General features: G+C 34.4%; 1 protein-coding gene across 1 annotated transcript in view; it reads left to right on the top strand.

Annotated features, from left to right (window-relative positions):
- LOC145668405 (dual 3',5'-cyclic-AMP and -GMP phosphodiesterase 11A-like) overlaps positions 1 to 25,393 on the top strand; it is a 713,632-nt gene that overhangs the window by 586,219 nt on the left and 102,020 nt on the right. The window contains exon 13 of the mRNA XM_081736207.1: positions 10,956 to 11,102. Coding sequence (XP_081592333.1) covers positions 10,956 to 11,102 — 147 coding nt within the window. The remainder of the gene's footprint in view (positions 1 to 10,955; positions 11,103 to 25,393) is intronic.

Genomic DNA, 25,393 nt, shown 5'->3' on the forward strand with positions numbered 1-25,393 from the left:
AACATCATGTCCGTGTGTTTCCTCGGGATGCTCCCGTTTCCTCCCACATTCTCACTCTACCATTCACTTGCCTTAATCATTCGTCTTCCTTAGCCTAAAGGGTATAATCGTGAAACGATAAACTAAAATATTTCATTTCATTTTATTTTATTTTATTTACATATACGTATATCCCCTGCACAACGGTTACTGCAATTATCGTTTCTAATAAACATACTATTTATGGTAGCTTTGCACCAAAACACTCACAATTCTTTACATATATTTTCACACAATGTCATTCGCAAAGGAGGCAGGTTCCGGGTTTTAACTTGTCTTCTTGAAAAAGATATGAAAAAAATAATGCATTTACTATATTAAGTTTTCATACAAAAGTCCTGAAACGATACCGGCTTGGAAGCTTTGATAAAGGCACTGCTCTGATACTGCACCGGGAATTTAATCTAAGTCTAGTTCACTCAATCAAGATCGTTAACGATTTAACAAACGTAAATGAAGTTTTAGTTTAAGGAAGATTTAACAAACTTCAAGCGGTACGAGGAAGGTTCAATAATTATTGTCCCTGGCATATTTAAAATACTGGAGCTGTGATGGCTGATGGGGATATTGTAGCCTAATGTCTTAGATGCCTATATGCTAAATTTCAGAGCCATAGCTGCTATATTAATATTCTTTTTTGTCGTCTCAGGTGTGAGAAGTGGCACCTAGCTTGAAAAATGGAGAAAACCGAACAACGAGCTGTCATCAAGTACCTCCAAAAATAAGAGGTTAAGCCCAAAGGAGATTCATGAGGACATGATCAGTGTGTTGGGTGATGTGACTCCTTCCTACCAGGTGGTAAAGAACTGCTGCCGCGACTTTCGTTACGGCAGAGAAAGCTGTCAACAGGCTCCTGGTGCTGGTCCTTCGACAACAACATGCACCCCAGAAAACATTGGTGCTGTGCATGATACGATTATAGCAGACAGATGAATCACGGTTCAACAGTTAGCAAACATCATGCACATCTCTGTAGCCTCAGTGGAAACCATTGTGCATGAACACTTGGGATTCAGAAAGGTGTCAGCGCGATAGGTACCCAAAATGTTATCTCGTGAAAATCAGAAGGACAGAGTTCGATGTTCAAGGGCTGGTTTGGAGGTTATGGGGGCAGACCTGAAACAGTTCTGTAATAGATTTGTGACAAAGGATGAGACGTGGCTCCACCCCTATGATCCCGAGTCCAAATGACAGAGCATGGAGTGGCGGCACAGCAGTTCGCCTCCTCCACGCAAGTTTAAGGTGAAAGCATCAGCACGCAAGGTTATAGCCACAATATTTTGGAATGCGAAGGGTGTGCTCCTTATTGACTACCTGGAGGTTGGACACACTATCACGGGGGCCTATTACACAGCTCTAATCCCTAAGTTACGCGAAGCAATCAAGGAAAAACGGTGCGGGATATTGCAGCGAACAGTGCTGTTCCACCAAGATAATGCTCCGGCCCACGAAAACCATCTTACTGGTGCCGCAATCCATGCTGCTGGTTTTGATGTGTTGGAACATCCTCCCTACTGACCCGGCCTCGCCCCTAGTGACTTTCATTTGTTCCCAAAGTAGAAGGAGCACCTTAAGGGCAAGAAGTTTCACACAAATGCAGCTGTTATCGAAGCTGTGGAGGAATGGCTCACGGCTCAGCCAGAGCCTTTCTTTGAAGCTGGCATAGTGGCTTTATAGCATAGGTGGAAGAAGTGCATTACTATGAAATATTTTTTTTGGAAAAATAATACTCCTTATAGGTCGGGGACAATAATTATTCAACCACCTTCCTATCTACGAAGCACTCATTGGCATTTTCCTAACTTATCATTTTGGGAGAGCTAGTAAGTACATCTTAGAAGAAAATATAGTACAAGTGACTAACTATAACTTGCTCCTTCTGCCATAATTCTCTCTCTAAAGATGAAAACTCTGTTGAAAGTACAGTATGTTATACGGTTATACTTGAAAGTAGATTTGTCTACAAAAATCATCACCAAAACCCAGATGCTATTTATATGGATGGAAACAAAAAAGGCAAGAGGATTTGATAACACTCAATATTTAACACACGTAAACGTATTGTTTAAAAATCAATTACAATAATCATTTGAAGTCATAAACGTAAATTAAATTAAGTTCGAAACGAAGCTATCATTTGGATGTAAACTAAAATAGGTAGAGAGAGAGAGAGAGATAGCACTTAAGGATTTGAGGTGCTAAATGTAGAGTTCAAAATGTTATCATGGCATTGGTACTGTTACATATATTAAATAATGAAAATCAATATTAAATTCCTACTTAAGTTGAATGTGATGAAAAATCTCTATCAACAAAGGTGTACTTTATGTAATTTCCAAAAGCACCTTTTGTGTCTATGTACGGGAAGAAAATTATTTCTATTTGTAGGGGAAAACATTGATATTTGTATTTTCATGTCTATCAAGAGAATAACAATACATTCTTTGTTAACCTGTACATCGGAGTTTTGTATTTCGCTGAACTAAATCAACAGAAGTTACTGACAAGTAATTACTTCTCTTGTCAACATCTGAAAGTGCACGCTCCAAGTCTGTACCAATCACATCTTTCACTTGTGTTTTTGACATTATATTCAGTTTCTAATTTTCCTTTGCTTTGCTTTGTTTCTTTTCTCTATAGAGTACAAAGAGATATTTACAATAGCACTGTATGCATTAATATATATATGTTACATATTTGTTTCCCATACACGCTATATATTTACTGCTATTGAAGGTTTCTTAATATTTTTTTTAAAGTATTAATAATTTACAACTTACAGATGTTTCCCTATTTCTTGCGTTAAATAGCTATATACAGTATTCATCAAATTTCTAATACGAGACAAGTATCTTAATAAGAGTGTTTGTTTGATCTACTGTACCTAGGATATATGAACGTGTACTACAAACCACTGTTCAAACTGAGCTCCTTCGTGGCTAAGCGGTTAGCGTACGCGCCTTTGGCGTGGGAGACCCGGGTTTGATTCCCGGCGGGAGCTCATGTGGTTCGGATTCCACGTTAATCAGTAGGTCCACGTCTCATATAGCCACGCTGCTGAAAGGGACGCTAAACTAAAATCAACTCAACTCAACACTGTTCAAACTGGCTTAAAGTTAAAGAGCTGAGGCGTTAAATGGCAAAGTGGCGTAACTCAGTTTTGAGACATTGTGAGACGTTGAGACTTTTATTAGAATCGAAATAGAAAAAGCTGACAAAATCGGTTCTTTGTGCTGCCATCTTTTCGCCTATGACCTGGTCTTTTAATTCTGAGATACGCAACTTTGTCATCCAACAGGTTATGGTTTCAAGTTCACGGAAATCACTTCTCATTTAAAAAAAATAAAATTAAAAAAAAATAGTTACGCCACTTTGCCATCCAACGCTTCATATGAAGATTGGAGGCAGGGCATAGTTTATCAGAAGTCTGAAATACAGCTAAAATATGACAACTTAAGTATTATCATCAGACACTTTCTAGGAATTAGAAATAAAATGACTGTTCTAAACGTATTTAAGCTAACTTAAGTATTATCATCAGACACTATATAGGAATTAGAAATGAAATGACTGTTCTAAACTTGTTTGAGCTGCGTTTAAAATAACATTACAGCTTGATATGACTCGAATAATTTTGTCTAACAGGTCTACTTGAAAATAGTAGTAACGGTACAAGGTCTTAAACCAATATATATTTATCTACGTCAGCATCGTAAATGCAATGTAATACTCATTATATGTTGATTTGAGTTGATTTTGAGTTTAACGTTCCTTTCAGCAACAAAGCTATGAAACGATACTAACTCTATGTATCTGCTGCGATGAACCTCCAGTTTTCGATTCCCGAGCTAACTCTTGGTACTCTCCAATCAATGTCCTTCGTTTCCCAGGAGCTGTGAACTTCCTAGTCGCAGTTTAGAGCTTTGTTCTAACCATGTTTTGAAGCTCTTTACGGTGTTTTTTTTTCTCTTTTACTGGAATACTTCCTGTACCTGTGGCGTGAAGTTGCCGATTTTATTTAGTTGGTACAATTTCTTTCTTGTTTCTTTCTTTTTTCCCAAAATTAATTTACGAAACCTACGATTGAATTTTCGATATTTTACAATCTTATTTCGAAAACGCTTTGAAACAGAATTAAGATATTTTTATTCTTCATTTGATTTTTGTTTTGCTTTATACGTAGACTGCATTGTGTATGGAATATCATACACGGCTTTCCCATGCAGCGCCGTGTGTATGATTTTCTATACACAAACAATATATTGCATACATTTATACGCCTAAAACAATTGTGAAAACAAAGTATTACTGGTGAACTGTTGCCAGTGGTGCACAGGTAGTAACAGTCAACAGATATGGTGGTAGTCAAAGTGTTAAAAATTCAGTCACAAAGACAGTGTTATCGTACTCGATTGATGACACTCATTTTGTATTAACCAAACTTAGCATGCTAGTAGACATTGACGAGCTTCGTATACATATAAAATATTATGGTGTACAAGTCTTTGGTTTTGCTGTCACAAAGTATAAGCCATCAAATTTCGAGTTTGAATTTTGTCAAAATTTCACCAAACATATTTTTTTAAAATTTCTATTATGAACAATAAAGATAGGAAACAAAAACTTGTCATTTAATGCTAATTTCTGGTAAAAGAATGTGAATGATGAAGAAAAGTAAACTATTAGCTACGTTGTAAATGAAACTGGTACTTGGAAGAAAGATTCACAAAAATCTATGAAGAGCATTTTTTTCTTTTGCAGTAAAAAAGAACTTAACTGCTTTTAGTTACTGTTTTTTTTAATCAGATATTTTCTTCACTAAATTCATGTTTTAGCAAAATATTAATATAGTAAGGAAAAACCCTACAACGCGTCTAAAGATCATGTGTTATTATTATGTCATTACCATAAAGATGAAATAACCTTTTAGTGAGAGAATGAAAGTTTAAAAATATCATAAATTGTAAGGTAAGACTGCTTGTCAGATTTCACTATTGCAGTTCCTAGATTAGGCTCATAAACAAACCTTTTGCTTCATATACGAACATATGATTTTGGTTAGTGGTGTAGTACCCAGTATTTCATTAGTCGTGTAGTACCCAGTAATGAAACTCGACGACCACTCTCTCTCTCTCTCTCTCTCTCTCTCTCTCTGTTTATGTGTGCCAAACTTGATATGCTTAATTTTTGTTTGGCTGCTAGGCCATTTGCATCCACAGTTATAGATGTCATTTTACAGACAGCTATTGGTGGGTTCTGGCCAGCCTAACGGAAACGTGGGTTTCACCTCTGAACGAGAAGGATATTTAGCACAACGTACTTTTTTTTTTATCCAAGTGAGGATTAATGTTGTGTTTATGTAGATTTCAGCGGAAGCAATTTATCAAAACGGCAGGAGTACAGAATAGGAGCAAGTTCACGGCAGAGTCAGCTAATCGCTAATGCCAATCTGTACCATTTTCCTTGCCATTGCGTCAGATAGTCAGAGTAAGTGTAAAGGGATTTTTTCATGAGATCACATCCAAAGAATGTGGAGTTCATTATTCCATGAATTAATTTCATTGTATAATGTCATTTCTACCTGAACTTGAAGAGTCTGAATACCTTCGACATTATTTTTCATCCCCATTAAGGACTTAAATAAATTGTTTATGTAGATTTCTTCCTATATAGCTTTCACACTACTGAACAAAATATTATCATTGAAATAACATCCAAATTATTGGATAATTTCTTATTTATTCATGTAAATATTCACTGTTTACGGTTTGATATTATTCAACTCTTACACTATCTTAAAATTTCTTAAACAAAGGTGCAAATGTCATGTTTCTTTAATCTAGGTGATGAACATCGTACAGCATTTAAGTTGTAGTATATTAATGTAGAAAATGAAAAACCCGTTCATTTAAAGATGTGATCTCAGATAATTTCGAAATTTAATAAAATATGAAAAACTTGATTGTACAGAAATGTATCCATGCAAGAAGCTTTAAAAATGAGAGGATATATAAAATCAAGCAAATTCATTCTCCATCAGCATTAGATCATTTCAGTACTTGGTTAAGAAAAACTAAATGATGTTAATAGTGCAATACTCAGCCAGCATCATGAGGATAATTGAGCAGCTATCTAAAGGAAAGTATTAATGGGCTGTCGCCAAATAAACCGACATTAAGGACAAGAGGATAACCCACAACACCGCTGTTAAATATGAAACAAGTGCTAAATCTTATTAATATGACTTAACTATTACACATTGTCGTTCCATGGAGTTATATATGTTGTTCACATGCTAATACAATATAGTGTATTTTAGATGTATTTATCACAAAGATCACGAACCAAAATATTAATACTCGATTTGCACGAGCGTGAGCCCAAAAGTAAAGTCTCATTTTTTTATTTTCGATAATGTTTACATCATTGTAAAGCTTGCGCTTGCGTATTTGTCTATATTTCTACATAATTACCATTTCGATCGAAGCATTTTGGTAGGTTCTGTCGCAGTTTCTGTATGCACATATTATACCAGCTCGCCGTCATTTGTTTGAGGAAGCGTCAACTACATCGTTCCTGCAGCACGTTCCAATTATATGTACTTTCAACTTAGGAAATAGATCATAATCGCTTGTTTGTTTAACTTTCGTGATTGTCTCACAAAAAAAAAATTCACCGACTCTCACTATGTTTGCTTTGCCGTGAGTTTTAGTATGACCAGCTGCAAACTACCTACACTACTTGCGGACGTTCTTGACATTCACGCTCGATTCGTCATATACTTTCGTCAATTGGCGATTAATTTAAATCGGTTTGACACCTTTTGCGTTCAAAATCCGAATAACTGTATAAACTTCGCACTTCGCTCCCCAAGCGGAAACTCCATTACAAACAGCTGCTAAGCCAAAACTGCGTCCCAGTCAGATGTGCGCAGGCTTGTTTGGGAGTAAGGGAAACAACAAATACAACAGCGTTATCAAGAGCTGCACGAACAGTTTTCCTGCGTGCCCAGGGTTTTGGAAACTTTGCTTTTGGGATTATCCTCGTAACCTATCTGAAAAATATGTAATAGATATAGAGTAAATATTAGATAAACAGCGGTACGATGTGTCATTGAGTATCGTGAAAAGAGGCTCAGAATGAGAAAAGATAAAATCTTAGATCATTTGGATTTAGTTTCACAACATATTTCCCAACTGCAGATAGACCTCATTGGAACCAGTGATGCCAACTCGTTGAAAATATCCCATTTTGTGTGGTTTTCTGACATTAATTTCTCGAAAAGGGATAAAGGGAATTTCGTTAGAATTGGAAACAAAAATACGGGATTTTTTAGACCATGAATTCTCAATAATCTTCAAATCAGATTAATTGTCAAATTTTGTTACCAAAAAATTCATGCTAGTGCAGAAGTGACTCGTGGTTCTCTAAAAACAATCTCAAATAAATGTAAATTGCGCTCTGATATTTTTTAAAAAAATACAAAGAATATAATTAATGGAAGAAACGCAAAATACAAAATGAGGAACCAATTAACTTTGAAAACGACTGGAAAATAAAGTTCTTCAAGTTTCCTTTCGCTCATCACAATATCACTCAAAAGAATAACGTAAATACTAAGTCTTACAGTGAAATGTACTTGGTTTTTTCAACATTTTCAACTGTTCTTTCAATTAAGAAAAATGGTTCTTCATCAACTATTTCATAACCGTAGAAGATAGAAATTTACAGATAGCTTACTCATATATTGAAGAAAATGTGTGATAAACAACACTTTCATTTTTCATATTTTTTTCTTAATTTTGTTATTAGTGTTACGTGGGAAATTCAAGAGCAAAATGGGAATTTTTGCCTCTCGAGATGGGATTTTATAATGTTTCAAGTTGGCACCACTGCTTGAAACTTCATTCAGAACCAGAGGTCTACTATTAAATCCGGAGAATACCGATCAATACGGAAAAATAGGTTCTCCATTTTGTAGGAGATATATTTTTCTTTATGTATGAAAACAGTACAGTATATCTGCAGTTATGTGGTATTCAGTATAATGTGGATGTTCTTTTGCGAGCGAACAATATTCGAAACACACAGTATTATACACTGAAGACCATAATTATCTGCTATATTGAACATGTCTCATTTTACCGCTGAACTTAATTAATAGAATAGCAGACAGAACATATATATTACAACTATACATTCGAGAATAACACGGTGTATGCCTCCTCGTAAACTGTTCCCTGATGTTGTCATTAATAAATTCTATTTCTGATTATTAGCTCCCGTAATGTCTGTCCAAAACCATAACTTGTGCAAGATTCAAAGGTAATTTCGTTGTATCGTATTGTCTTGCACAATGAGTAACGTTAAAATGTTAAATATTAACATTAGACTATTTGCCGTTGATTGATTTAGCCTATAGAGAGGTATCAACTGGTGAAACTGTTCAACGTTATATATTCCTCACAATATGAAATTACCAATTTGAACTTCGCTTTGCTTGTTTTCTATGAAGTTTCTTTCTTCTGAGCTAGGCACAATAAGCGAATAATGGAGTGTTATGTTTTTAGGTAAAACCACTCTTTATAATATTTAGTTTATGTATTAGTTGAACGTATTGGATTACAATATCAGGTTTCTGGTTTTTTAGCTACGAGGGCTATCCAGAAAGTCACTCATGTTTCGGCAGGGTGTCACTGAGGGTGAAGCGGCGAGCGCCTCCATTTTGTGCAGGGACTTCCCTCCTTTTAGTGCACATCCGCCTGTGAACGCGTGAAGTTAGTTTTGCTTCTGCTCTATTCATACTACATTGTTAACATGAGTGCTCGAATTGAAAATCCCGCCAGTTGTGAAGTGAGATCGGTCATACGATTTTTGTTGGCAAAATCACTAAACCGATCCACATCAATCGGCAACTGTGTTAAGTTTATGGTAGAGATGTGATAAGTGAAAGTGTAGTGAGGCATTGGTGCCGTATGTTTAAAGATGACTGCACAAACGTTCACGATGAAGACCGAACAGAGCGACTGAGCAATGTGACACATTAACTGGTCGCAATAATCAATGACAAGATTTGTGAAAATCGCTTTTTTACGATAACAGAGCTTTCGCTTAAGTTTCCGCAAATTAGCTAGCTATAGCGCTTCGATGATGACAGTATTTCAGGTTGGTGTGCAGGATTGGTTGAAGTTATAGGCGGCAACTTTTTATGACAATGAACTTTTTAAGTTCACAACAATCTGACAAAATGACGTACTTGATAATTCAATTCTCAGGCATAATTTTCGAGAAAAACTATTTTCTTTTAGTTTATTTAGTTGTTCTGTGCAATTTTGATAAGTTGGCAGCTTATGTACTGTTGATAAAAAATATTTATTTATTTATGTCACCTATATGAAAAATATATACTGTTGAGTAATATATTGAATGCATTGTTGTTAGACTTCCAAACTATGATACGCATAAGTGTCGGAAGTCTTATAGAACGGCTATGTTTGTCAGTCTGTCCGTTGACACTAATTACGGCAAAAACTGTAAGAGAGATCGATTTTTTTACAATCGATCCAGGATCCCAACAATAGATTTAATTTCCTGCTTTGACCTTCTGTCAAACCGGAAGTGGTAGAAATCAGCCATACGTGGTTTTATTGTATATCACCAAACAAGAAAAACTGTAACAAATAGCGACAACCATTTTTATGCCATTGTCTCAGAGTCTCAAGAGAACATATAATTAACCTCCACTCTACTAAAGTCACAAGTGGTTGAAGCAGGCCCATGTCCGAGGGGGTCTAGGGGGCGGGCCTCCTAAATTTTTACCAGCCCCACCTAAAATTTTCAAGGTAGTCTTGCAAAGGAACTATAATGTGGTGATGAACTATAATATGGCTGGATCGCTCCCCCTTAACTTCTACAGGGTCCCCCTATATCTTGGGCTGGCTACCGGCCTGGTGTTGAAGACACATCATCTGAAGGTTAGTACTACCTAAACATCATATGGATTTGTGAATAGTGGCGACACCTATATGTTATCCTACGAACTTATTGAGCGATGTGTTATATCAAAACAGCATGAATTTTAGAAAATTTATTGTGGAACCCTAAAAGAAATCGAGGCGGGGGGATTAATTCCACTACTGTATTCTTTACTGTCACTGCAGAGGAGAGAATTGGAAAGCCTCAAAGAAAATGTACGACATACTACGTCAAAATCTAGGGTAAATTCACACTTTCATTCTTGATAGATTTAAATAGCAACTTTGAGGAATATTCACAATGCTATAAAGAAAATATGCACTGTTTTATCACAATCGAAAATTTTTACATTTTATATTGAATGTCTTATATATATATATATATATATTTGTACACTTTAATAATGGGCTGAATTTTGCCTCCATTGACACTCCTTGTACTTGATGGATTGCAACCTCAAAACAATAGTTATTCCTGCAAGTGGAAGGAAGATAAATGATGAGTTTAATCAAAATCGGATAATTGTACGAGAATTATCATGGAATTGATGGACGGATAGACGGACAGATACACAAGGATAAACGGACAGAAAGAGGCTTCGCCTATGCTCGCTTCAGTTATTAGTATGAAATGAAATTTTTATACTAGTAGCCGCAATTCAGTACGGTATATGAAAGTATTGAAGAAGTAAGAAATATTGAAATATACGTTATAATTTTAGAAAATAATTTTTCACTGTATTCATATTTATTGTTCACGTATGCTGTTAGTCTTCCCACTTCACTCACCAACATATGAAAATAGTTTATGTTCAAAACCTATATTTGAGAGTGATATGAATGAAGGGTGAAGATAGATGTTCTGTGTATTTCTTTATTAAGTTTTCTTCGTTAGTTATCTTCATAGAAGTAAAGTTTTTCTTGTATTGTTTTATTTGTCAGGATCAACCTGTGCCAGCAGCTGATGATTGGAATCTTTACTCTCTATCATTCGATGACTTCTTTTTAGCAGAAGACCAAATGGTTCTTGCAGCAATCAGCATGTTTAGAGAGCTTGGTCTCATCAAGAGGTTTAATATTGAACAAGAGGTACAGTACAAAGTCTTACGTATTTCCTATGTAACTATTATTTTTAAAAATGAATTTTAGTTCTAGCTCTTAGAAGGCAGCTTAAAGAAATAATGAACCTTGGAACAAATAAGGGTTAAAGATTGAAAGCAGAATAATTAATGTATGTGCCTTTTACAGAGAAAAGAAATGAAAGAAGATATAAAGCAAACTAATTTAAATGTTGGGTCTTGTGTGAAGTAAATAGGAAGTTATTAGAAAGTACAAAACATAAATTGGCAACCTCGCTGGTGACTAGAGCGCGCGTCTTGCGGTTCCAGCTTCGGGTGAGCCTTGAAATTTGAGCACACTACAATAGTTTGAATTCCACTGTAATTTCTAAGTCCGCGTCTCATATCCTCGGCGTTAAAAAGAGACGTTAAAATCGTACCAAAACTCTGATCTGATTTTGAGGTTAGCATCCCTTTCAGCACCGAGGCTATATGAGACGTGGACTTCAGCTTGAAATGAGATCCGAACCACATGAACTCCCGCTGCAAATCCAACCCGGCTCTTTCACGCTAAAGACGCGTACGCTAACTCTAGCCACGAGGGAGCTCTATCAAACCTCCAATTATATAACAAGCTTTTTGTGGCAAATGAAATGCTCCAGAGTAGAGTTATTGACTGTAACCGAAGCGATAGAGCTAAATAGGTTCTACTGGGTTTTTGTAGCGGAACCGAAACAAGCTGAAACCTTTTTTCTCAGAAAAGTCAAGTTTGATTCCAGAACCAAAACTGTTTTTCTCCACAAAAAGTTATTTCGGTTCAGCGTCCAGAACTTTCTTTCGGAAAGTTCAGTAGACGGTATTCACTCCTATCGGTACCGTTACCATTAACAATCTTGGTAATAAATGCTTAATTTTATGTGTATTATAGATAAAGGAAAAAATGTCAAGTTTTTAGAGAACACATTTTAAATTGTACGTTTTGATCATTTTTCTAAATCTTAAAAGCCTTTCGAAACGTATTCCACTGTCCACGTTTTTACCTTAATACACAAAACTTTGCGAGATATTTCTCCATTAACAGTCGTAACATTCGTAAAACATTTCAACCTTGCGAGAAATATTTCGTTATCGGGCTGAGATAAAATCGGGAAACAGTTCCTAAAAGTCGTTTCAGAAGGCGCACTTCTAGAAGAGTCAAAAGAAAAAAAAATCTTTGAAAATTGTGTCTGTCTTCTGTGAATTGCTGTGTTCATGTAGTTAATATGATCCAATGACGTCACGGGGCCTCGTGATATAGTCGTTAGCCAACTGGAAGGTGTTTCAAACTCTACTTTAGCCGGTCGTTGTACTTTTCTCTTGTTATTTTGTGTTTTCTTGTTTTATCACACTGTAATTTACTTGAAGTGTAGTCGTCAACATTTTTTTTTACATGTATATGTTCATTTTAAAACAATTATGATATAAGCAACCAATATGGTTGATGATTTGTTGGCACTGTTTGTTGCATAATTCTGTTCGCTTAGTATGGTCGTGAAGTTCTGCAGTCTATCTATTACCTGACCAGGATAGCAATGCGGTTTTGGGAGGATGGCGCTGCTGTTTGTTGTGTTTACATTAGTTTCTTGGCAAGCGCTGTGGGACAGGGGAGCGGAGAGTTTCACTCTGCACTGTATCCAACGGTTTTTAAAAGTTGCAGTTTGGATGTTATGCATAGCCTAATCTCTTTCCGCTTAATAAAGAACGCCGTAAGTTATGTGGTTGTAGTAAACCATTCCTGCAGTAATGCAGATGTATTGTGAATAGTAATATATGAATGAAAATTACCAATTTAAGAACAACATAGCACAATTGGCAATTCGGTGAGCTTCTACCGTGCATTAAGCAGATTGTATAGAAATTGATTACGTTTTGTTCGATGTCATTAGAAAACAGGAGCAACCTGTAAAACACTGTTCGCTAGTTTGTTCGCAAGTTAATATAGAGGTGTATTTTGTTGCAGTTTTTTTTCTTGTTACTTAAGATGTTCTGCAAATAACTTCAATAACTTTTGAAACTGTTTGTCTTAACTTGAACCAGGGGCGGATCCAGGCTGAATGTTTGGGGGAGGTCGTTCGAAATCAAATCTAGGTAAGAATGTATTGCAATATGGATTTCGAAGATGGACATTTTTTTTCAGCAAGAACGCCAATGTAAGTAATTTCTTGCAATTTATTGCTTTATTTGACTTCTGCAATGTAAAACAAAAAAAAAATAAGGCCTACCTATTTTAAGTTTTTTTTTACATTTATAATACAAAGGTGAAAATTCTTAGGTTTTATTTTTAAAATAAAAAATATCCTATTCTGGGGAGGGGCAATTGCCCCGATCGCCCGCCCTCTGGATCTGCCCCTGACTAGAGCATATGCGTGAAGTGGTTTATTACGAACAAGACAGAAAGAACTGTGAGAGATTGATTACGAGTAATCTGGTTAGAAACACTGTTGCTTGCATTTTAGTTCCAAAACCCGCCGCCCGCACTCGTTCGCTGGTCAGGTAATACAGGGCTGGGATTCAAGGGGTTAATAAAACAAACTTATGCATCCATTCTCGTACATATGACCTTCTTTCATGTTTAATTTTCGGAAGTTCTTTTAATGGATCTAATTCTTAACTGAAGTAGTAGTTACCAGAAACAAATCTACTTCAGTGAGCGCTACACGCTTCTTACAGCTTAATTTTCTCTTGAAATGACTGTTAATATAGGAAACAATAGCGTTTACTTATTTCTGACAACCGCAAAGGAAAAAGTAGGAAAATTATATTCTTCACCTGTTTTGAAAATGTTAATTAACCGTGCTTTTAATCAAGTCTATGGGTTATATATCCACCTTTGTCGGTTTTTCATCTTTCTGTCCTTTCTTCTTTCCTTTTTCACTCATTCCACAAAAATCCAATTTCACAATTCAATTTATGTCTCCCTCTTCGCGAACAATTTGCTGCTTAATTCTCTTAAATCATAACTTACGTCTCCTCCCTTCCTGCGTTCTACAATCTTCGAATTCTCTTTTGTCTTAATTTACGAATGCTTTCTCCTGGAAATAATTAAAGATCTAACAGGAAGGGAAAACCGATATAATTTAAAAGATGGTAAGAGAATTGAATGAAATAGAAAGAGGGATAAAGAAATAAAATTAGATTTAGCAACAACAAAAAAATGTTTAAAGAAGTTCAATGAAAAGCAAGCAATTTAGAAATGACAAAGAACAATACGCCTTCATTTGTCTTTTTTTAAAATATACACTCTAGTTGCAATATTTAGTAGAAAGAACACCATTGTTAAAAGGGGGGACTATGCAAATTATTTTGAAAATACGATAATCTTGAAGTTTTGCTGGCATCTACTATTAATCCAATGTTCTCGGGATTGCTGCCAGAGTGCTCGGGATTGCTCGGGATAGCACAGCAACATTCACTCTGTCAGCAATCCCGAGAACATTGGATTAATATTTTGAAAATACCCTGTAGGGTAAAGGATACGATTTAATAGAAATGGTGGAATCTCGAAGGCATCCGCAAACACGATGCCACTTATATCAAGCTTATTATTATCTGAAATCAAACATGCAACCTTTCGCAACACAGATAAGCGCTCCATAATACAGAGGCTTATCCGTTTTCATCCGAACAACTTACAGAAAGTGATATCTGTGAAACTAGATTTCATAGAGAAACGAAACTGTGGGCACATGTAAACCAGTTTCTCAACTGTTGTCAAGGATGTATGCAAAGGGTGGGTGCTAGGGGTCCCGATTTTTATGTAGAATTGGTCTAATTTTAGAAGTGATTTTAAACATTTTAATATAATTTTTAACTTGAATATGGAATTCCCAAAACCTTTGGACCCCTCCCGAAATAAATTCCTACATATTTGCCTGATTGTTGTGTAGTACAGTGTTGAAGCAGTGGGAACATGTCGATGAAATAAAGAGTATTGGGGAGAGTTATGTCCTCCTTCCCAGGCAAATGTTAGTATTTCTTGCATTGTAGAACAATATGAGGGTCATGGGTTCGTGAAGCTAATGGCTCTGTTAGTGTTATAATTAAACGTTCTACATTGCAACCACCTCCACAACCCACACCTTCAAAGAAATCATATCCAAAATGAGTGTTAGTGAAACTCACAAGAGCTGTGCTAAAGAAAATTTGGAACATAGTGGCCTGTGGTAGAGATCTGCGCGGGCTCGGCCGAGCCCTCGGAATTAAGGCCGACCCGGCTCTCGGGTCGGACTCGGGCCTACAAAGCATATATCACTTCGGGCCCGGGCCGGGCTCGGGTGTGAAGTTTTAAATATCTAACCATATTTCTCTGGCCTTTTCTGGTCTAACTTCGTAAATATACTGTAAAACGATACATTACCGTTCTTTCTGGAGAACTTTTAAAGCACAACTGTAAAATTAAACCGCTAAGTTCTGTAAATAAAAATACAATTTTGCGTTAATTATTAAGTTCCTGTAACTCGAGTTTATTTCGGGCTTATTTGATTATTACACGAGCTCGGGCCTAAATGCTAAAACATATTTCGGACTTGGGTCAGGCCACTCATTATAAATTCAGGGGCCGGGCCGGGCCCGGGCTAAAAATTCCGGCCTGTGAAGACCTCTAGCCTGTGGTAATACGTTATGACAGCCTGTTACGGGGAAACGAATACATATGGCCCAATCGATAGTGAATTATGCAATCCACTCCAAATTTGATTTGATTTTGCGTTTATCGACTCTTTCAGCAACGAGGTTATGTGAGACGTGAACGTAGGTTCCAAATCGCATAAGCTCTCCCCAGGTCTCCTACGCCAAAGGCGCGTACGCTTACCGCTTAGCCATGAGGGAGCTTTCTATTACAAATTAACGCTGCAAACTGTCTGTAAAGCCAGCATGCATGCAATTCCTTGCAATATTGAGGGGTGAAAAAGCAAAGACAGGAGATTGTATAAGCGCCACCTACTTGGTGACCATTGGAAATTTGTTGTGACAATGGGGGAAGCATTAATCTATCTAAGTGGTTGTGGAAAAGTTCGAGCCATGAGCAACAGAAATGTTTATGAGAGAAACCGTTGTACCTTTGTGCATAAATGCAAAGAAAGTATCACGAAAGGTTTTATTGTTGTTACTGTTTTTTCTACACATAAAATCTCTTGCAATGAGGTCGGCTGCAGTCGAAACTGTAATGTCATGCAATAGCTCATAACGAAAGCCATCCCATGAAGCATGATCGATGGTTAAATATATTAGGCAAATAACAACTTCAATTTCTTCGGATGGATACGGATCATCCTCTGTATACATTGATATATTGGATGATCATGAGAGCATTGCATATGCTGAAGAAGAAGTAAAATGCTAATTTTTTTACATTCTGTACGCCAAAAATATATAATTGTTATGTAACGGCATTGTTAATTACATATTGATACTATAAAATCCATGAACACAATGATTAAATAACAAGGACAATTTTGCACTATTGATAATGAATGAGAAGTAATCCGATATACAAACAATGAGTGGTGTAATTTCATTTAGGCTACAAATTTCGTTTCAAATATTGAACTACGATATTCTTTTAGCAGAAATAAAGTTACCACTGTAACAATTAATACATTTAGTCACATTGCCTATAATTAATATCGTAAATTTGACTATAATATTATTCTACCTAAAAGTTTTTCGAAGATTGTTTTATCTTAGTTCACACCTCCCTTCTTAGGAGGATTAAAATACGATTAAAGGGATAAAAATGCTACTGTGAGATTTTACTGTATTAGTTATTTATGAGTAATATTGATATATAATTTCAAATACAGGATGTTTGCCATTTTACATTTAAACATGTAACAACAGTAACAGCAAAAACTAACAGAATAAGAACAACTCATTACCAACTATTTGCACAACAATATTTATAACTTACATTTTCTCCTGCGGACAAAAAAAAAACTTTCAGAACTATGTGACATGTGAGAGTCTGTTGAATTTAGTTGAAAGTCTATTCATGATCGATGTTTCGACTATTGCAAGTCTAGGTTTCGAACTATAGAGCAGACTCCTATCCTATGTTATGCGAATGGATAGTCTGAAGTTACATGTGGGAAATAGAGGGTGACGTTTTAGTTTTCCATTTACTAGGTAGTATAGGAAGAAATAAAATATCAGCTTTTCTGCGAAGAGTACTGTATGATACTAGATACTGTGTTTTAATGCTAGATTCGTTAATATCAACGGGGGGCCGCGGTGGCTCAGTGGTAGAGCGTTTACCTCTGGTGCTTGGGGTCCCGGGTTCGATCCCAGGCCCCGCCAAGTGAACTTTGCGGTGGACAAACACCGTGCGCGTGGGTTTTCTTGGGGTTCTCCCGTTTCCTCCCACTTTCTTCATTCCACCGTTTCATTCATTCCTCATCATCACCGTCTCCTTTAGCCTAACCGGCATAACTGCGGGACGTAAAACTTAAAGATTTCATTTCATTTTTCATTTCATTTCGTTAATATCTACTCATCTCTGGAATTTTGTTATGAGCATTAGCTAGAAAGAAGTTAAGGACTATCTCTAGCTTACAAAAATATGTAGGACAGGTCATAGACCAAATAAGTGAACAGACTTCCACTATACAAAAAATTAAGTCATTGTATTTAGTAGCTAACACCGTCAAATTTTGAATTTCTGAAGATCTGGGCAAAATTTCTTCATTCACATGGAAGCAAGTAAAAGATGTGTCCTAAAATTGTGTAGGCGGAAGGAATTGATTCAGTCTCTTACATTGCTAGGCTGATAGTAAATAGTACTGTTTGTGGTATAATGGGCATTAAGTAGTACTCTTTGTGGTATAATGGGCATAATGGTAGAAGTTTCTAGGACATAGTATCTTCTGTCAAGGAATATTATGTGGCAACATGACATCACAAGGTCATCTTGTCGTCCTTTTCACCTGAAAATGGTACACATTAAATTCTATCCATTTTATTTCTAGAATATTCTTATATTCTTGACCGCTCTTCTTAAAAGTTTAATATTTCATTTTGCTATAAAGTTGCTTTTGAAAATGTAAAATGGCCCGGTATTACCTTGTCTCAATGTTACAAAATTAAAGATTGCAAATATCACCCTAGGCTGATGAGCAAAACAACAAAAGAACATGATATTTTATTGGTAATTTGAATAATGAATTCACGAAATTATAATGCTAGTATAGTGAGTGCCAAAAATAAAATATTTAGTAGCTAGTACTGTAACGTATCCAGGCATGTTAAAAAAAAAAAAAAGTTTTGCGAACTCTTTCTCAACAGGACAGAATCTAAGGCAAGTCTTCCACCATGTATTAGAAATGTTTGTACATCAAACGGGAACTTTTATAACTTGACTGTAGGTGGTTTATTTACTTAATGAAACACATTAACTAGAAAGAAAGCTAAGTCATTCATGTTAAATTTTGCTGACTTTGTTTTCTCCCTTACTTCCTGTAAGAGAAGGAAATAAATAATACAATTTAACTATGATTAAACTTAACCCGATTGGACGATAATATTTCATTTTTGTTAAACAAAAACAAAAAAGTATGGAACTGGCAACACCCAGGGAACCTGCTAAGGCAATAAAACTATTAATAGATTTTGGGCAAAGGAAACAATAAAATTACTTTTTATAAACTTTAATTATTTATACTTTTTAATAAATGTATTTTGAAATTCATGCAAATTAAACAGAAAATTAACACTTTAGAAAAAATATTACTATTGATAATTATGTGTATATGTATAACTAACGATATATTAGGTAAATGATTAATAAAATTAAAATTTCATAGTTTGCCCTGTATTTATTATTTATTTAGTAATTATAACTATATTATTATTAGCAATATATTTTATATGTATTTTTAAATGCAGACATTGGAATTGTAGAAATAAAGAAAATGATTTATAATTGACTCATTAAAGAACAAGAATACTTTAATTACTATTTATTTTCAAATATTACATTAACTGCCTTCTCCCTTATCGAATGAGTTTTATACGAAAGCTATCATAATAAAGAAGAAATTAATTGCAGAATAAACTTTCTGAGATTTATTTTTATTTAAATTTTATACTACAAATAATTCTTCGGCTTTGACACTATTGATAAATCACAATTTTTAAACTTTTGTTTACTAAATACTATAAGGAATTTTAAAATGAAGCACTGTATTAGGTACGCTCAGTTTTCTGAGAGATGAACTGCTTTTTATAAAGTACTTTAATGGGCAATAGATTTTTATGTAAAGATCCAACACTATATCTATGTAGTATTAAAGGTATTATTCTGCACCCGATAAAACGAAAATAATTGTAAAATACTTAAACCTATATTTTCAGAAGAAAGGTATAGAACTAGATCGTTTTTATAAGAGAAATAGTATAAATGAATTGTAAGATCAAATTTTCATGCTATATCAATCATTTCCCTGTTAAACAAGTATAGTTTTATTGAAAAAGTGTACAAATGTATATTGATATTGGGACATTTGGGGGGTCTGGACCCGGTGGATGCGCCCCTAATGCACCCAAATATTAGTAAATCATTAATAGTTTTAGCATGATGAAAGCTAACCGCGAACAATAACTTAATACAAGCAAGATATATAGAGAGCGAAGTATAATATACATTGTATATCTAGTCAAATAATGATGTAATGCTTTGGTCTAGTGATGTTTACAAACCTCTAGTGATGTTTACAAATTTTTTATAATGCTTTCATAAAACAATAATATTTTGTAGTTTTTTTTCAAATATTGATTTCTACGTAACTTTTATAACAACTATATTTATACCATTTCCACTTTGAAGCTCAGATGATAGATGCAGATAGTATAACCTATTCTTCGGCGGACACTGAAATACATATCTAGAAGCTATATCCCGCTTTCTGCTACTTTCAGTTTTTGTTGTAACGTGTGTTGACAGACAAACGAACGGTCTATTGCACAGTCCCGTAGCCAGCCCAAAAATGTAGGGGGGCCGGTAGAAGTTTGGGAGGGTTCGATCTAACCATATTATAGTTCATTTGCAAACCTACCGTTAAAATTTTAGAGGGGCAATAAATATTTAAAGAAGCCCGGTACATCTAGGCCCCCGGTGATACGGATCTGCTATAGCATATGAAGAGCAAAAGAAAAGAGGAAGAGAGAAAAATGGGTAAAATATAAAAGAAAAGTAGTAATCGAAATAATTCCAAAAATCCTCCCTTTATTTCAAAGTTATCATTAAAGGCAACCATTATACAAGAAGTTGGGCACGGGTCAGATGTAGTCACTAAAATAGTCTTGACAAATGTAATTAAGATAACGAGATTTTTTTCAATCTTAATTAGTGCACTTTCAGTCATTACATAAAACAGAACAAAAAGTCTCTTTTATGAAAAAAAAAAGTGAAAGATATAAGTTTTCATTTATTTTTTCTCTATTTGATAAAGATGAAAATAAACTATTCAGAATAAACAATTTATTTCCTTGTCATTTCTTCGAGATAGAACGGAAGACAACAATATAAATATACTTAAGAAAAAGACTTCAGATGTTACCGTTCAAAAGAGAATTTTTTTTAAAAAAAAAAATCAAGGAAAAATCAGCAAATCTGGAATAGCAGAATGTACAAAAAGTAGTAGTAAGAGTCAACCTTTCTATGAACTCCCTCTTTCTCTCTCTCTCTCTCTCTCTCTCTCTATATATATATATATATATATATATATATATATATATATATATATATATATATATATATAAGGGGAAGATATATTGTCCTCATACTTTTCTTGAGAGGTAAACAGTTTCAAAAAGAAGAAGTCAATCGATAAATCTGTGGGGTCTGAATTTCCAGGGAATTGGAAATTCACAAAGGAATAAAATGGATTGGTCTGCAGGACATGGTTTGTAATACAGACTCTTTTCCTTCTTCTTTCTTATCTTTCTTTTCTTTTTTGTGCACCTACCCAAAGCCACAGAGCCAGAAGTCATCTACGGACAAGAATATTTATATAAACTATCTTCAAATAAAACAAGAGAAAAAAGGAAATTTGTAAAGCCGATATAACAATTCCGTATTAATAATAATAATAATAATAAATTATCTGCTTGTGAGAGAAGTAACACTCCGTCTAGCCATGACAGAGTTCACCAGATGAATCAGATGAACAAAAACATAGCAAATAGAAATCGAAAGATTCCACGGAACCTTTAAGAGTCATTTAGAGGACAGTAACACAGATAAACGACAATCAACTGTCTGGCTCAAGAAAACTAGACTCTTTTGTGAAACAAATGAAAATTTTGAGTTTTACGTCCCACGCTTTTGCCGGCTAGCCTAAAGGAGACAGTGATGTTGTGAAGAAAACGGGTGAAATGGTGGAATGAAGAAAGTGGGAGAAAACGGGAGAACCCTGAGGAAACCACGCACACGGTGTTTGTCCACCGTAAGGTTCACATGGCAGGAGACGGGATAGAATCCGGGACTCTATGCACCAGAGGTGAACGCTCTACCATTGAGCCACTGCGGCCCCATTCTTTTGTGAAACAGTAGGATTTATGATGACCATTCACGATCGAGTGACCAATCCGAAACTACTGTAAAAACACATTGAAGCCAGAAATACCGGGTGAAAAGTGCAGAAAATGCTGTGACAGATCAGAAATAATTGAACACATCACAGGCTCATGCCGTATACTGGCTTCCACAGACTATTTAAAAAGACACAAGAATGCTGCAAATAGCATTCACCAGTTTTTGGCACATAACATGGAACTGATCACCGATATCAAGCCGTGCTACATGTATCAGCCAAGTCCAGTACTTGAAATGATAAATACAAACTCTACTGGGATCGAAAAGTCACAACAGATGTAACGGTACCTGTAAACCTTACTATTGTTAATAAGATGATCCATGACGTAACCGCCAAATATGTAGCACTACCATAATAACATCTATATATTAGCCCTAAGTTTGTTATATTATAATTTCTGGAACTAATTAAAACTTAGTTAACACACTAAATGTTCGATAATAATACTCAAGGTAAAATATATTTAAACTGATGTATTTTCCGAAGATTTTCTGCATTTATCTTTTTATTTTTCACAAAATTACTTCTTCATAATTGAAAATATATCCACTATTAGTTGTTTCTTTACGTATTATATCAGAACTGTAGAAAAACATGTTTATACATGTATAGAAACAAAACTTTACAAGTTAAATGTTCAGGTCTCGCCGTAAAGAAAAATGATATATGATACGGGCTGTTGTCCACATCAGCAAATACATATTTATAAATGTAATAGTTGTATAAATTGGCTTCCAACAAGTAGGAATTGTTAAATTGATTGCTTTATAGGAATTAACAAAGATCCTGGACCGTAATAGGATTGATAATATTATTGGTATAAGGTACGCTTACATTCCAAATGGCCTCCATACTAAAAATATAATTTCATAATATTACATTTCATTTATATTTTACAATTATTCCTTATTTTTTAAAATTATCTATAATCAATATAAAATTATCTATAATCTATATATATATAATAAAATTATCTATTATATGTTTATGAAAAATTTCTAAAAAATTTCTTCAAAACTTTTATGTTCATTATTCAAGCAATTCACAATTTACAAGGAATTACACTGTTACTAAATGTTTTCTTCTCATTTTCAGTTAAGTCAAGAATATTCGCCGAATTAATGTTGTTTATCTCTAAAAGCTGACATTGACAAGCAAATTATCAGTGGCCGGTATTAAATCCAGGAATAATTTATATATATAAAATAATTCTGGATTTAATAGCGGCCACTGATAATTTGCTTGTCAATGTCAGCTTTTAGAGATAAACAACATTAATTCGGCGAATATTCTTGACTTAACAGAAAATGAGAAGAAAACATTTAGTAACAGTGTAATTCCTAGTAAATTGTGAATTGCTTGAATAATGAACATAAAAGATTTGCAGTAAAATTTTTAGAAATTTTTCATAAACATACAAAGGTATCTTCAGAAGTACCTGGTTGCTATAAAAACATTATTTATTTTATACAAGTAGATACAGAATGTCCAATTATTACTAAACCCTATCTTATCTCATACAAGTTTAAAGAAGAAGTAAGAAAATAAGTTAGTGAAATATTGCGTAATGAAATCATTCGTCCTTCTCGAAGTGTGACATCTATGATGGTGCAGTTATTTAATGCCAATATTTAATGCTATATGTAGTTGGCGTGGAATGGATAAAATCCGCATCCATAACCTATTTTCAAAAATAACAGTATATAGGGTATTCTCAGAAATTACTTTAAACCCTTTGACTTTTCTGAAAATGAGATTATTTATAAAGTTTTAAATGATGTTGATACACATAAGTGTATTCTAATTCGTAGTTATTATTAAATGCTATTTGATCTTCTTGAATATTAAATCTAATTCTAACAAAATGATGTTCTCAGTTCATTAAAAGTGAATAATTATTTTTATAAAAATATCTTTATTTAATTATTTCGAAAATCAAACTAATCTTGAAGTTTTTATTTATGTGAACGTGTGATAGTATATTTCAATTCACAATTATCATTGTATGTGATATAAATTTTTTGTTAATTAAATTTTTCATTTTTGTGTTTAAAACAATTGGAATTGTTTGCTGTTAACGAAAATAATACATGAGTTTAGATCAGTGCTATTTAACCGGGGGCAGCGAAGATGTTTCTAGAGGTACGTAATGCTGCTTCTGGGGGTCTGCTGAAAATGTCTGTTGACAGTTCACTGTGAATAAAATTCGAGAACTTGTCAATTTGTGACTTCCGTAATTATGCTCGAAAAGAGTGCAATGAAATTAGTGACAGTGCTATCTCACAACTTCTTCCATTTCCATCAACATATTTGTGCGAGCAGGATTTCTCCTGCATTCACATCAATAAAAACGAAGCACAGAAGTTGCTTGAATCCAGAAACAGCCCTGATTCTGGCATTCTCGAAGATTCGACCAAAAATCGAGGAGTTGGCATCCCGGAAACAATTCAGTCATCTCATTCACAGGTTAGTTATAAAGTTACTTTTAGTTTGTTTTTTTTTTTTAATTTTTAACATTGTTCTCAGTGTACGAATTATCAAGGAGGATGAGGAAAAAATCCTCCTCAGTAGAACTGGATGCTTCCAATATGTTTTGAAATTTCCCATGTTCATTTTTTCGGATGTGCACTTTATTCCCCTGTAAATAATCTTTTGATTGGCATACTGATTGGGTTTTTGGTTGGGTCTCTATTTGCCCCCCTTTTAATCAACAGAGCATGTTTTAAGTTTAAGAAATTAATTTTGATTGAATTTCTTTTAAATAGCATTAGGGATACATAATTGGATGGCGAAGTGTGTCTAGGGATACGTGAGAAGAAAATGTTGAATAGCATTGGTTATATCATTATTAAATTATATGCTTAATATACACTCGCACAAATATGTCTGTAACATAAATTGTGTACTATGTAGAGTTATTATTTATATTATGATTTATTTATATTTATATTAAGTAATTTCTGAGAATACCCTATATAGTTATTTTTGAAAATAGGTTATGGATGCGGATTTTATCCATTCCACGCCAACTACATATAGCATTAAATATTGGCATTAAATAACTGCACCATCATAGATGCCACACTTCGAGAAGGACGAATGATTTCATTACACAACATTTCACTAACTTGTTTTCTTACTTCTTCTTTAAACTTGTATGAGATAAGATAGGGTTTAGTAACAATGGGACATTCTGTATCTACTTGTATAAAATAAACAAAGTTTTTGCAGCAACCAGGTACTTTTGAAGACACCTTTGTATGTTTATGAAAAATTTCTAAAAATTCTACTGCAAATCTTTTATGTTCATTATTCAAGTAATTCACAATTTACAAGGAATTACACTGTTACTAAATGTTTTCTTCTCATTTTCTGTTAAGTCAAGAATATTCGCCGAATTAATGTTGTTTATCTCTAAAAGCTTCATCAAGCAAATTATCAGTGGCCGGTATTAAGTCCAGAATTATTTTATTTCCCAGAGCATTAACAAATAAAGTTTTATTTTCAAAATCTAAAACTGCACGGAGTTTCATAAGAAAATTAAACTAATTAATATATTTTCATTCAAATCCCTAATAATTAATATTGGCATAGATATATCATGTTCCAGCAAAGTAATGACAACTTGACTCTTACCTGTTACTTTCTTTTCATGTTTACCATCTCTGTAAAGTTGGGCTAGATATATCTTTAA

This window comes from Thermobia domestica, chromosome 13 (assembly GCF_964235325.1).
Source record: "Thermobia domestica chromosome 13, izTheDome1.hap1.1, whole genome shotgun sequence".
Lineage (NCBI taxonomy): Eukaryota > Metazoa > Arthropoda > Insecta > Zygentoma > Lepismatidae > Thermobia > Thermobia domestica.